General features: G+C 51.3%; 1 protein-coding gene across 2 annotated transcripts in view; it reads left to right on the forward strand.

Annotated features, from left to right (window-relative positions):
* AP1B1 (adaptor related protein complex 1 subunit beta 1) overlaps positions 1 to 14,709 on the forward strand; it is a 53,769-nt gene that overhangs the window by 25,052 nt on the left and 14,008 nt on the right. For both annotated transcript variants that reach the window (XM_028124617.1, XM_028124618.1), the window contains 8 exons: positions 136 to 271; positions 1,041 to 1,286; positions 2,674 to 2,864; positions 3,678 to 3,899; positions 6,652 to 6,772; positions 7,261 to 7,356; positions 8,633 to 8,748; positions 9,099 to 9,264. In XM_028124617.1, the coding sequence (XP_027980418.1) occupies positions 136 to 271; positions 1,041 to 1,286; positions 2,674 to 2,864; positions 3,678 to 3,899; positions 6,652 to 6,772; positions 7,261 to 7,356; positions 8,633 to 8,748; positions 9,099 to 9,264 (1,294 nt within the window). The remainder of the gene's footprint in view (positions 1 to 135; positions 272 to 1,040; positions 1,287 to 2,673; positions 2,865 to 3,677; positions 3,900 to 6,651; positions 6,773 to 7,260; positions 7,357 to 8,632; positions 8,749 to 9,098; positions 9,265 to 14,709) is intronic.

Here is a 14,709-nt window from a genome sequence, read left to right on the forward strand (position 1 = left end):
AGTCCTGTTATTTTTTTCCTTCTCTCCCATCCACTGTCTCTGTGCCCCTACCCCACCCCAAACCCCCCCATTAGCTCTCTGAAAAATCTTCCTTTCTTCAGCCTTACCTACACTCATGCCGTTTTGACTTTCCAGTGCCCTCTTCCCTGACGTGGTGAACTGTATGCAGACAGACAACCTAGAGCTGAAGAAGCTGGTGTACTTGTATTTGATGAACTACGCCAAGAGTCAGCCCGACATGGCCATCATGGCTGTCAACACCTTTGTGAAGGTGAGTAGAAGCTTGGTGGGAGGAAGGGCATAGGTGTTCACTGCTCCATCTTCCCTCCATCTCGGGGTGGGACACTATGGCCCTGAGTAAAAACACTCAGTCTCCTTTCCAGTCCCTCTGACACCCAGCCTGAGGGCCTCCTAGTCCTCCAGCAGAGGGCTCCCACTCTCTCAGAAAATCAGTTGCTACAGACCCTGCTAACTCATTCTGTGTGAGGTAGCCTAAGGCCTATATTGATCCCCATGTTCCCCTGGGATACACCATTGTCCTACATCCTTTGCCAGGGCAGGATTCAGCAAGCATCTGAGAGCTTCTCTGTTCCCCTTCTAGACTTTGCCCCTTTTTGTGTTTTCCTTCTAGATTAAGGAGCAAACAGAGACTTGAAGTGTCAGTTCTGTGTACCTTTAGAACCCTCCTAGCTCTCCTCTCCCCACAGTGCTCAGATACAGGCACATGAGGGATTCTGTGGGTTATGGTGCTGGATGGATGTGGGTTTGAATCATGGCTCTGCTCTGTGACTGGGTGAGCTCCCAGTCTTCCTGCGAGCCTTGGCTGCTTTACCTGTAAAACGGGAACAGTATTGTATGCTTGCTGTGAGAATCAGAGTCAACAATACACAAAGCCTCAGCACAGCATCTGGCAAATGCTAAATGCCCATACATGGCACTTACTTTTAGTGCTGTTGGCCACAGTTGGTGGGAGATCCCACAGCAGCGTCTGATGTTGCTGAGCCTGCCCCTACTCCCGGCCAATGGCTGGTTCCCCTCAGGACTGTGAGGATCCTAATCCCCTGATCCGGGCCCTGGCTGTGCGGACCATGGGCTGCATCCGCGTTGACAAGATCACAGAGTACCTGTGTGAGCCACTCCGGAAGTGCCTGAAGGACGAGGACCCATACGTGCGCAAAACAGCGGCTGTGTGTGTAGCCAAGCTCCACGACATCAATGCCCAGCTGGTGGAGGACCAGGGCTTCCTGGACACCCTGAAAGACCTCATCTCTGACTCGAACCCCATGGTAAGCTGTTGCCACCCACCATGCCACTTCCACTACCTCCTGCGTTGCTTGGGAACACCTTGGCTTCATCCTCCACCAGGCACTCCCCGGTTCCTGGAAGTCAGAGCCTTGCTGGGTAGGCTGATTGTTCTCGTGCCTGCAGTGGTTCGGGCACCAACTTTGGAGGGAGTTAGACCTGGATTCCCTTCTCTGCACCCTTTCTAACATGAGCTGTGTGACCTTGGGCAGGCTGCCTAACCTTCCAGAGTCCTCTTTTCTTCATCAGTAAAATGGATCTAACTATCCGTGGCTGGCAGGAGTACTGTGAGGCTTAAGCTGTGAAGGTAACAGTGGGCATGCAGCCAAGACTAGTGCTCTCCTTCCCCTTCCAGTCACTGTCATTGTCACTGACTTCTCACTGAGATCATCAGTGAGCTCTAAATGTGGGTACTTTTCCCTTTCCCCACATCTCTGGGGTTGCAGGGTTGCAGAGCGTCACCCTTGAAGTAGCATGGCCTGGAGGGCAGGGCACCAGGAGGTGGCTGGGAGGACAGGGGTGTGGCAGCAGTTTGGATGGCAGTTCAACAGGCCCTATTTAAAGTAGAATTCACACTGGGTGCCTGGGTGGCTCAGATGGTTAAGCGTCTGCCTTTGGCTCAGGTCATGATCCCGGGGTCCTGGGATCAAGTCCCGCATTGGGCTCCCTGCTCAGCAGGGAACCTGCTTCTCCCTCTGCCTCTGCCTCTCTCTCTCTCATGAATAAATAAATAAAATCTTAATAAATAAATAAATAAAGTGAAATGCACAGACCTCTCAGCCCAGCCTTTCCACTCTGTCCTATGGAAACACTGATCACACATGGACCCTGAGTGGCCAATACAGGATTGGCCATTGGAGCACTGTCTGTTATAGGGAAAAGGTGAAAACCCTGCAGAACACACATAAAAATAGCTGCTCTGGTAGAAATGGGTTGAGAGCCCAGTGCTTCACCTGGCAACCCCTCTGGATTCCAGCCCCCATTTGTTACCAGCAGCCCTGAGGAGCTCTGCAAGGATCTTCTAGCTCCAGGAAGCACGCTTGACACTCCCCAAAGGAAGCTGTTGTAGCTGGTAGGCATGGGCTGTGTGTTAGGTAGCTAGGAATGTTTTCTGTTGCCAGGCATTTGGAACTAGATCTTTCTTTTCATTTCCCTCTTTTTTTTCACTGGTGGGGGCACTTAATGTTCTTTCTGGCTCACAGGAGAGTCAGTAGAATGAGTGCTCGGAGTGGGTCTCCATTTTCAGACCCTGTCCATCGGGTCCTGTTCCTTTCAGGATATTCAACCTCTGACCTGCCAGCATGATTAGCCCCAATGTCCCTTGGCCCGAGCAACGCCCCCAGCCTCTGCCCCTTCCACCCTCTCAACCAGGTGGTGGCAAACGCAGTGGCTGCCCTCTCAGAGATCGCTGAGTCTCACCCCAGCAGCAACCTGCTTGATCTGAACCCGCAGTCCATTAATAAGCTGCTGACAGCCCTGAACGAGTGCACCGAGTGGGGCCAGATCTTCATCCTGGACTGCCTGGCCAACTATACGCCCAAGGATGACCGGGAGGCCCAGAGGTGAGCAGGCTGCTCTTTGCTTGCCAGCCCAGTGGGACCTGGTCCTTTCAGGGCTCCAATCATGAGCTGGGCCTCAGACCTCTGCTGGGCCCTTTGCCAGGGCCTTGCCCCACAGACCATCCTCACACACACAAGGGAGCCCAGAGCCAGGCAGTCAGCTCCCTGCTCAGCATGATACAGACAGAACAGAAGCCAGCGCACGTAAAGCCCCAAGCATCTGGTTGTTGACAGAGACCCTGGTCACCTTGGGCTGAGTAAAGGAGGTGAATAGCACCAGAGTCACCATTCATTGGATCTTTCTGGGTGGCTGGGGCTCTGCTGAGTGCTTCCTATGCATTAGATGCTCCTTGAAGCACCTCTGTGAAAACTGCCCCGTCATTGTCCACATTTTACAGGTAAGGAAACACTGGCTAAGAAGGTAGATGAAGTCATGCAGGTCACCCAGCTGGGTCTCCCTTGACCTTTGGACGGAACCAACATGATATCTTGCCCCTTTTGAATGCCCTTGCCATGGGGGGAAGGGAGGGGCTTGACACTTCCCCAGTATTTATTAACTACCGTGCATGATGCTTGGGGCTTTACGTGCATTGACTCACGTAAGCCCTCGGCAACCCTGGGAAGATGGCCCCATCATCTCTGTTTTCTAGACGAGGAAACTGAGACTCAGAGTGATTTTAACTTGTTGGCGTCAGTTAACAAGCACCAGAAGCAGGATCTAGATCCTCCTACAGGAAACATGCTCTCTCAGTAACTAAAACCAGGGTGTTGCCCTTGTCTGTCTCTCCTGTTTGCCCCCCTTGGAATGGACCCCAGCATCTGCGAGCGGGTCACCCCCAGGCTCTCCCACGCCAACTCTGCTGTGGTGCTGTCTGCTGTGAAGGTGCTGATGAAGTTCATGGAGATGTTGTCCAAGGACCTGGACTACTATGGCACGCTGCTGAAGAAGCTGGCCCCGCCCCTGGTCACGCTGCTGTCAGCCGAGCCTGAGCTGCAGTACGTGGCCCTGCGCAACATCAACCTCATCGTACAGAAAAGGTACCCGGACTGCTGCATATGTGCAGGGTGTGTGCCTGGGGGTGGCGGGGAGTAGGGATGTCTCCTGGGAACAGGACACTAAAGGGAAACTGACCTGTTGCCGTGTAGGAAGTCTCAATAGCTTAACCTAGGAGTCTTAACCACAGGCAGCTTTGTCCCCCAGAGAACATTTGGAAATGTCTGGACACGTTTTTGGTTGTCAGACTTCAGGGGGTGCTACTGGCACTAATAGGCAGAGGCCAAGGCTGCTGCTCAGCATCCTATAGTGTGCAGGACAGCCCCACCCCCAGAGAACCATCCAGCCCAAACTGTTAGTAGTGCTGAGGGTGAGAAACCCTGGCTTAGCCTAATGAGGTAGCAGATCAGGTCAAGACCAGCATGATGCTTCTTTTTTAGTATCTGTGGTGCCGAAGCGAGCACCAGCATGATGCTTCTTAACCACAAACAGTGGATGGCTCCACAGTCCACAGAACCCCCTCAAACAGTGTGTAAGATTCTGTGTGTGTATTTTTGCTGGGATCAGAGTCTATAGCATTAGCCAAATTTTCTGACTTTGGAGGACCCCAGAGTGGTGAGATACTGTGGACTTTGCATTGGCCTTGGGTCTGAGGAGGGGTATGTGAGAGTCACTCAGATGCCCATATCTGGCAGTGCCTGGGTGGCTCAATCAGTTAAGCATCTGACTCTTGATCTCAGCTCAGGTCTTGATCTCAGGGTCGTGAGTTCAAGCCCTGCATTGGGCTCCACACTGGGCATAGAGCCTACTTCAAAAAAAAAAAAAAGGAAGAAGCCCATTTCTGTTGGCCCCATGGGAACAGCCACAGCTGTAAGCCACTGCTTCTAAGAGAAGGTACCTGATACCCAGGATGGGTAGAGCTGAAAAACAGTTAGCAGTGCCAGTCTGAGGGGCCCAGAATAGGAGGGGTTCTCTGGAACAATCCAGAAAACAGAATGGGCCTGGCCTCCGGAGTTCTCCCTCCAGCCTATTTGGTCAAATGGCTCACTCAGCAACTAACTCATGAGCGTCCATATGTTACAGCAGCCCCTTTGCTGGGCACAGAGAATAAGGGCCTCTTGTGGACATTCTTTCTTGGAAGACAGCACTTCTTCCTGTCCTTGTAGCATCACTCTGGTTCTTAGGACACTCTTGGGGACCCAGAGATATCAGTGGAATCGTAGCAGTTGAGAAGGTTTGGGAGGCAAATTTGGGAAAGCTTTTTGGGTGCCTAAACAAAGCCATGAGACTAGGGATTCATTGCGGTGTGGGATTTAGCGAGGTGTAGTGACCTGTAGATCCCTATCAGCATGAAGGGCTCCCTGTGCTATATTTAACATGGCAAATCTCTTAAGAAGTCGACCGTGTTGCGCAAGCACCATCTGGTCCAGTCCCCATGTGGTTGGGCAGTTTTTGCCAGGTCCTGATTGCAGAAACCATGTCCCCCGCCCCAGCTTGGGACCCTGTCTCCCCCACCAGGCACAACAAAGTCTCCTTGCTTTGCCAGGACCTCCCGCAGCTTGCACAGCAGCACTGAGTACTGCCTGGGTAGGGTCCCTCCTTTCTCTCTGCTGTGTCTTCTCCCCTCCTCACCGTCTGTCCTCATTCTTTCTCCTTCCTTCCTTCGGTTCTGGAAAGGGCAGAGAAGTAGGAGTTGAGGGTGGTGACTCTCGATTCCACCCTTATTAGCACTAGATGTGTGACCTGGTGCAAGCCCCTCCACCTACAGGTTTCCTCATCCTAAGAGAAACGAAGTGGGTGGTACCAGTTGAGGGAGGAGCAGCAACACTGGTGACTGACAGCTCCCGCATAGCAGGTGCCTTCTCTGAGGCAGGCATCGATCATGCTAGATGCTTCCCGTCTAACTCTCACAACAGTGCTGTGATATAGGCATCGGTCAGGGTCCCGGGACGACCCCCACGTTCAGAGATTCACTAGAAGGACTCGTGGGAGTCAGCATATACTTGTTTTCATGGCTTAGATTTAGTATGGACATAGCAAGGATACCCAGGTGGAGTCTGGAGGAATCCATGTACAGGCTTCCTTATGGTCCTTCCTTCCCATGAAGGGGGTCACACACAGCACATTCGTCCCCCAGTAGCAAGATGCAACAGCATATGTATAATTTTTCTGCCCAGGGATGCCTATTGGAGACTCAGCACCCTGGGTTTTTATGGGGGGCTGATCACATAGTCACCTACCAAAATCTCAGACTCCCAGAAGGAAAGCAGATACTCAGCATAAATCATATGGTTTGTACAAACAGTCTAGGCACAGTTAGCCACCTTTATTATTTAGGCAACAGTGGAACACTTCCAAAAACAAGAGTTCCCAGACATCAGGCCTTTCTAAGACTGGAGACTGAGGCCTGCAGTGCTAACACTTCCTACATGGTGTCATTCTGATTTCATGAGTGAGGAAGCAGAGGCTTGAGGTCACAAGCTGGGATTGGCATGGAGGTCAGATTCCCATGGCCGTCGCCTGCTGCCTGCTACCTCTCGAATATGAACTCTCTCTTACTCATATTCCCTCTTCCCCTCCTGGGATATGGTTGGACATACAATGGCCAGTCAGAACCTGGACTCAGGCCAGTCAATGGACCCTCTCCCAGGAACATGCAGCTGTGGCAGTGACTGCCTTCACGGATGTCAGGATCTACCTTAGGCCCCAGAAATGTCCCAGTAAACATGGAAGGGGTTTTCTCACAGAGCTTATGCCTTGCTTTTTGCTGTTTGGACAATCCTATCTTGCCACCAGGCCTGAGATCCTGAAGCACGAAATGAAGGTCTTCTTTGTGAAATACAATGACCCCATCTACGTGAAGCTGGAGAAGCTGGACATCATGATCCGCCTGGCCTCCCAGGCCAACATCGCCCAGGTCAGCAGAGGGCTATGGCCCGGGGCATGGGCTTTGGTGTTGGACAGCAACACCACCACCGAACTGTGGTCTCTGAGCGGGCTGCCTAGTCTCACCGGCAACTGTTCATCTCACAAAGAGTGCTTTAGCACAGGGCTCTGTAAGCAAGCACTAAACAAATCTTAACTGATATTTTTGTGATTAAAGCATTCGTTCTCCCTACTATTACTTATTATCTATTCATTGAAAAGTGGTAGTTAGGTGGCTGTGTTAGCCAGCTCGGCCTAAACAAGGGTTGTCCGGTCCCGGCAACTAGTTCTTTCCTGCTTTCTTCTTGGGGCACCTGATAGCTGTGTCCTTCCCTTGGCCCTTCTTCCTCGAGCAGGAGGCAGAATCCCATCCTTCTAGGGGTCTGTGCATACCCATTGTCCAGGCATGTTGGTTGCCCTGGCAGATCCCACCCCCCCACTCCCACCCCACCAACCCCATCTTCTCTGTTTGGGCCACAGGTCCTGGCAGAGTTGAAAGAGTATGCAACAGAGGTGGATGTGGACTTTGTACGGAAGGCTGTGCGAGCCATTGGGCGCTGTGCCATCAAGGTGGAGGTGAGGCTCTGGGACTGTCCTCTGTAGGGGGAGAGGAAGGGAAAGGAAGCTGAAACCAGGAAACCAGTCTGATTCTAGCAGAACCTGCCAGCTACTCCTGGTCCAGGAAGGCCTGAGGGTCACCACTGGAGGCCCCAAGGCACCCATTGTGCAGATCTGCTTGGGCTCCTCCTCCTCTCTCTGATCACCTTTAGGCCAGTAGGGCTCCTGAGAGTGGGGCGGGTTGTTGCAGATGAAACAAACCCGTCTGTAACCATGGGTTCTCCCAAAGCATTAGCTAAGATGGTGGGGCAGCCCCAGCTGGTGATGGCCCTGGTAGACTTAGCTTTCACTTCATGGGATTTTGGAGCAGGGTTCTCTGCCTGCTGAACAAATTAGCAATAATCATGATTCAATTATCCACATGCCCTTTTCTCCAAGCTCCCAAGGACTGTCCAGCCCCTGTGTCCTGGCATTTCATCCCTCCTGTTCTCTGCCTATGGTGATGTTCCTTGACCACTGAGCTGACTTTCTTTTTTTTTGAGCTGAGATCTCATGCACTTTTTTTTTTTTAAAGGTTTTATTTTTTTATTTGACAGAGAGATAGCGAGAGAGGGAACACAAGCAGGGGGAGTGGGAGAGGGAGAAGCAGACTCCCCGCGGAGCAGGGAGCCCGATGCGGGGCTCGATCCCAGGACCCTGGGATCATGACCCGAGCCGAAGGCAGACGCTTAATGACTGAGCCACCCAGGCGCCCCGAGCTGACTTTCTTTAAGTTAGTCCACTGGGGACTGGGAGATCCTCGGACAGCTGGTCACCCCAGCCCAGCCCCTTGAGGCATTTTCCCCTTGGTGCTTATGATGGCATCCTGAGAATCTCTCCCATAAGGGCATTAGTGCAGCATATTGGAATAAGGGGTGGGGGGTGGTTCAAGTAGAGACTTTCTGTTTTTGGTCATAGGGGCCCATTTTGGAAACAAGTAGAAGTGAGGTAGTGTCAGGCTGAAGCATAGTCACTGCCCTCAAGGCTTGGCCTGGAAGCACTTCAGATACCCGCCCCACTCTCAGGAGCCCTACTGGCCTTCTCAGTCTAATTCTGTCTCTCTAGGTCCCTGCCGTCCTCAAGCTGTCATTTTGTATTCATTTTCCCACTTGTTTTCTGGGGAGAGTGTTCTCTTGTTTTCCCTCTGTGGCAAGGAACGGGGCAAGACATGACTGAGCCCTTGGCCAAGGCATGATCTTCAGAGGTTCTGTTGGAAGTGGGTGCAAGGGCCTTGCCCACATTCCTCTTCCCACAGCAATCTGCAGAGCGCTGTGTGAGTACGCTGCTCGATCTCATCCAGACCAAGGTCAACTACGTGGTCCAGGAAGCCATTGTGGTCATCAAGGACATCTTCCGCAAGTACCCCAACAAGTATGTGCCCACCCCTCCCAGTGTGAGGGTGATGTGGCTCTGCTGGAGACAGGCAGGTAGGGGGGAGGAAATGCAACAAGGAGCCTTTCCCTTCTTCCTTACTTCTCTGCCACAAGTGGCATTCTCAAAAGAAACCTATTGTTTTTTCTTATTTCTCCCGAGTCACCCCTCCTCCACTCCCCAAACTAAATAAGCACTTAAATGTAACAAATAAACTCAAATCCCATTACATACCACCCTCTCAGGATCTTGTGGGGCATCTTCCTGTCTCTCTCGGCCCCTGCTGGGCCTCCTCTGGGTTGCCTGGGCTCCTTCATTGCTCACATGCTGGCCCTGTGCTCATCTCTTAGGTATGAGAGCGTGATTGCCACACTGTGTGAGAACCTAGACTCCCTGGATGAGCCTGAGGCCCGGGCTGCCATGATTTGGATTGTAGGCGAGTACGCCGAGCGAATTGACAACGCTGATGAGCTGCTGGAGAGCTTCCTGGAGGGCTTCCATGATGAGAGCACCCAGGTGAGCCATCAGGTGGGGCGACTTGGGCCAGGGTGTGGGTCATGACAGGCAGCTTGGTACCGCTGCAGTCCATCCCACCCTGAAACCCTCCCCTCGGCCAGAGGCTGAGAGGGCCCAGCCCTTCGTGACACAGCACAGACGGTGTGGACAGATAAGTGAGGTGGGGCTCACAGGGGTGGCCCCTTTTCCTCTCACCCTGCATTACCTACAGGGGACTGTGGGGAGTCTGTGATGGTGGACACTGAAGGCAGGCAGAAATTTGGGGCTTTAATTTCATATTTATCTTTGGATAAGTAATAATTGGCTTGCTTCAACATTGAAAAAATATGAACAGATATATGGTGAAAAGTCTTCTTCCTACCGCTCTCCTGGCGACCCAGTTCTGCTCACGGGGATCATCAGTGTCATTTATTGGTTTCTTGTCTTTCCAGAGAAAGTATAAGGAATACACACCCTTACGTGCAAGTAAACATACATGTATATAGTTGGTTCTCATTATTTGTGATAATTATGTTCTATAAAGTCACTGCAAACACTGAATTAGCGAGTACTGGACCATTGTTCCTACGAGCCTCTGATCACAACATTTTTGTCAATCAATACATAATCTTGTTTTTTTGTGTGTTTCTGTTTAGGGACACCTTATTTAATATATATCGTTGATTCATTCACGTTGAACTCATGGCCACCAGCGCTATAATTCAGGCCTGCACAAAGCTTCTCTAACACATATATTTTCTCCATAAGGCACATCGGCCTCCTCGTGCGTCAGAACACTAGACAGCACTTCAGTGTGACCCTTGGGGTGGGGGCCATTTTAAACAGTGAATCACCAACAAAAAGCAAAACGTGAAAGATGTGGAAGTAAATAGATTGTGAAAAGGACATTCATTTGTGGTATGAGAGCAGAAGCAACAAGGCAGAGCATCACCTCCTTGACCTCAGCTGGGAGTGTGTACCTCAGGCAACTTGAACTTTTCATTGCTCTGCACTTCATTGTGAAAGATCATGAAAGCTCCCCAAACATTGATTTTGGGGTTTCAAGTACATTTTAGGAAATAGGCAAATTCAAAATACAGGCTTTGCAGATCATGAGGATCCACCACTGTATATATGTTGCCTCTATTTATTTATTTTTTTTAAGTAGTCTCCACAGGCAGCATGGAGCCCAACGTGGGGCTTGAACTCGTGACCCTGAGATCAAGAGCTGAGCTGAGATCAAGAATGGGATGTTTAACTGACTGAGCCACCCAGGCCCCCACCTCTCATACTGTGGCGTGCCTGGCTGGCTCTGTCGGTAGAGCATGTGGCTATACATGTGACTTCTGATCTCGGGGCTGTGAGTTTGAGCCCAACGTTAAGTGTAGTGATTACTTAAAAATAAACACTACTGGTAGCATGCTATACACATTCAAATTGTACAGCACCTTGCCTTTTTCCCTTAAAAATGTATCTGAAGGTGCTGCTATTACTAACTGATGGGACTCTTTACGGCTGCGTAGTTCCATGTTTATTTAACCAGCCTCCCCTGATGGATATGTAGGTGTCAGTCTTCTCCTCTTTTAATCAATACTGCTATGAATAATCTATGTAGGGCACATCTGCGAGTATAGCTGGGGGTAAATCATGAGATAAATTCTTTCTGGTGAAAGGGCCTGTGCATTGGAGACGTGGCAAGCTGTTCCACATTCCCTTTGGTGTAGAGACTGTTCTGGTTTAGAGTCCAGTCTCAGAGGTGGCATAATCCTCCCCTTACCTCCTTGCCAACCTAGTACATTCGCAAACTGTTTTTGCCAATCTGATGAACAACAAGGTGTACCTGGTTGGTTTTGTTTGCATTTCTGTTGAGTGGGGTTGAGCGTCTTTTCATTTGTATTCCCTTTTCTGTGAACCAGGCACTGTCTGCTCCTGCAAGAGGGCTTTTAAAACGTGTTTGTAAGCTCAGAAGTCTTTGCTGCCCAACTGGGGAGTGTAACCTGTTGGGTCAGAGCATGAGCCTTGGAATAGGAGACCCCAGACTCCAAACCTCTCTTCGGTCCCTTCCTGGTTTGGTGCCTAGACACTAAGACTCTGCCTCACCCTGTTGCTCTGAGAGTTAAATGGAATGCTTTGTGCAATGTCCTTAACGTGGGCCCAGCCCATGATAAGCATTCATGAATGGTAGTATTGGTGTTGATCAGAAGTGGTTTAAAAGTAAATTGGTCCAGGCAGCAAAGGGGACCTGCTGGTTCCTGTAGCTGGTAAGTTCTGGGAGCGTGTTCTCTTCTCGCATGCTTGGGTGAGGATACCCAGATGGTGGCATCCGGGCTGTGTCTGTCTCCCTGGGGTGGCTTCTCCTTTAGAAAGACTCCCAGGAGTAGGCCTTCGTGGGGTCAGTTGTTCCAGGCTATGTCCTTACAGCACAGTGACTCCCCTAACTCCCTTCCTTCTGGTAGTTCCAGCAGCGATCCAGGCCTCTTTGCATTATCTTGAGCTAATTGCTATAATTCCAGTTGGCCAGGTCTGTCAGACTCCTATCCCAATCTCTGTGGGGCAGAGAGGAGGGTGATTCTCTGAAGGAAAGCCAGCATTTCTGTTACCAGAAGACAGACTAGATGCTGGATGGACAAAAACAACAGATGTCCATCACAAAATAATAGTACTAACTCCTACCATCACCCACTCCCACTGCCACCTGCCAAGTCCACTGTCAGCCTGCCCTGAGCTGCTTTTACTTTCACCATACTAGCCTCCTCACTTGCTTGTCTCTGAGAGAAGCAGAGCCTGGCTTGGGATCCCTTCTGCCCCTGCAATCAGGTCCTGCCTGGGTTTACTGCAGAGGATGTCCTCTGGGAGGTGTTTCTGCCCATATACTTTTGTAGTCACTTCCCCCTTGGGCAAAGCCTGCTGAGGAGCCCAGGCTTAGAGAAGTGGGACAAGGGAAAGCTTGAGCAGGAGCCTGGTTTGAAGAAACAATCTAATCTATGCTCCTCCCCATTGGGTGGCCTGGAGCAAGTTAAACTTGCCAAGCCAGTTTCTTTGTCTCCAGCGCAGGGTTGCTGCAAAGCTGATTGGATGATGTGTATAAACTGGCCACTCCAGTGCTCTGCACACGGTTGCTGGTTGGGGTGATGGTGGTTTTAATTCACTGGCCAGCTCCCTGTGCCTCCTGGGTTCACAACACCATTCAGAGTTTGTTGTTGTTGTTGTTGTTTATTTGAGAGAGACACAGCGTGAGAGGGCACAAGGGGGGGTAGCAGCAGAGGGAGAGAGAGAAGCAGGCTCCCCAATGGGATCACGACCCAAGCCAATGGCAGATGCTTAACCAGCTGAGCCACCCAGGCGCCCCATCATTCAAAGTTTTTATAAGAATACTTGTTTAGTGCCTTGCAGTTTGGGAACTTATTTATTTATTATATTTATTTATATTTTATTTATTATTATATTTATTGGGCGTGGAGCCAAACATGGGGCTTGAACTTATGACCCTGAGATCAAGACCTGAGCCAAGATCAAGAGTTGTACAATTGGGCGCCTGGGTGGCTCAGTCGTTAAGCGGCTGCCTTCGGCTCAGGTCATGATCCCAGAGTCCTGGGATCGAGTCCCACATCAGGCTCCCTGCTCGGCGGGAAGCCTGCTTCTCCCTCTCCCACTTTTCCTGCTTGTGTTCCTGCTCTCGCTGTCTCTGTCAAATAAATAAATAAAATCTTAAAAAAAAAAAAGTTGTACATTCAACCAACTGAGCCACACAGGCGCCCCAGGGAACAAACTTTAGATTGTTTCTTTGAGTCCCCTTGTCCTGGGCTCCTAGGCCTCTCCAACCATGGACAGGGAGCTCAGAAACTCTTGCCTAGGGTGGTGTGTCAGTCCAGCCTGCGTCTCGCCCGTCTGGATGGCAGGGGCAGTGGCATCATTGCAGGAGGGTTGCCTTGAACATGCAGGCTAACATGCGGGGTGTCAGTGTGTTGGTGAGGGGTGGGAGGACTCGGGCTGGTGGCCCAAGTTCCTAGGCGGTAGAGCAAACCCGACAGTAATGAATGATGCCAGGCAGCCAGCTGACCTGGATTGAGGACTCAGTAAAGAATCCCTGTGTGCTGGCTATGGTGATATTGATGGCCATGGTGACAGGTGTCGTGTGTTGAGCAGAATACACGATAGGTTCTTTACATTTCTTGTCTCATGGACTCTTCCATTAAACCTGTGAGGTATTTATACTGACATTATAGATGAGGAAGTGGACTCAGAGAAGTTGTATGATTTGTCCAGAGTCACGTTCAAATGAGGTGTGATGTAACTCTGGCTTCAAAGTCAGCAGTCATAAGTTGTGATTTTGTGAGTTCACAAGAACCTCCTGAAGCAGGCCACCCATCTCTGCACCAAATGAGGAGAAATAGCTTCCCCTGGACTGCCTGGCCAGGGGCTGTAGCCAGGTTCTAGAAACCAGTCCCTGGGCTGCCCCCTACCCTGACAGTAGCCAGCCCATTGCTCCTCTGTTGTTGGCCCACATGTAACTGAATGACCAGGACTCTGGATTGCTTGATTCCAGAAGCAGACCACATCTCCTCCATCCTGCCTCCTGCTATCAGCCCACTCTCTGTGCCTTCATCCTGCCGACCACGCCCGGTTCCCTCCCTCCTGCCACAGGCCTGTCCCTGGCACAGCCCGGGCTCAGGAGCCTCAGGCTGCCCTCTTGTCCCAGGACTGGCAAAAGTGAGATGTGGCTAAGGAAGGGCTATGTGCATAGAACTGTTCTTTCAGAGATGTTTTTTGAGTTAGCAAGTGCCTGCACTGGACACTCAATAGAGCAATAACCAGGGATACAGATGTGACAGGCATGATCTCTGCCCTCAGAGGGCTGTCTTCACAGGACAGGCTGGTGACTGGAAAGCATTTCTAATACTGTGGGGCAGTGCTGAGGGGGGGGTCCAAGAGGCTGCAGAAGTGTGGGGGTGCTGGGGACAGCATGAGCTCCGAGGGGTGAGAAGATGTTGGCCAGGCTGAGGGCAGCCGGGCACATGATCAGGTGAAGGCAGCAGCAGCAGGGTGAGAGACGGGGGCTGAGAGAGGACTGGGCAGGAGTGGTTCCCACCTTCTGGTAGAAGCCCTGCTCCTCAATGACTGGCTGGCTCTGTGGGCCCTCCCGGCCCAGTCCGTCGCTGGCACCATCTCCGCTTGTTGACAGATGGTCCTTTTAAGAAGCACACCAGCTACACAAGTTGCCTTCTTAAGCTGCAAACTCCTTAAGGCACTGTGAGGCTGGGTGCCCTGACAGATTTCTGGGACCCTAGGGTAGGGTTGCCAGATAGTCGTGGCCAGCTCCTTCCTGAGTGGTAATGCCAAGGTCCAGGCTACTCAGCACTACCAACAGCCCCCTGGCCTTAGTCTGTTCTGTGGCCAACTCCAAACCTAGGAAAGCTGCTCTCAGCTTCCAGGGCCTTTGAAAAATGCCCTTTTCTGTCTTTTAAG

The sequence above is a fragment of the Eumetopias jubatus genome, unplaced genomic scaffold (genome assembly GCF_037043125.1).
Source record: "Eumetopias jubatus isolate StellerSeaLion01/CBP00866 unplaced genomic scaffold, mEumJub1_p1.0 scaffold_16, whole genome shotgun sequence".
In the NCBI taxonomy this organism is placed as follows: Eukaryota; Metazoa; Chordata; class Mammalia; order Carnivora; family Otariidae; genus Eumetopias; species Eumetopias jubatus.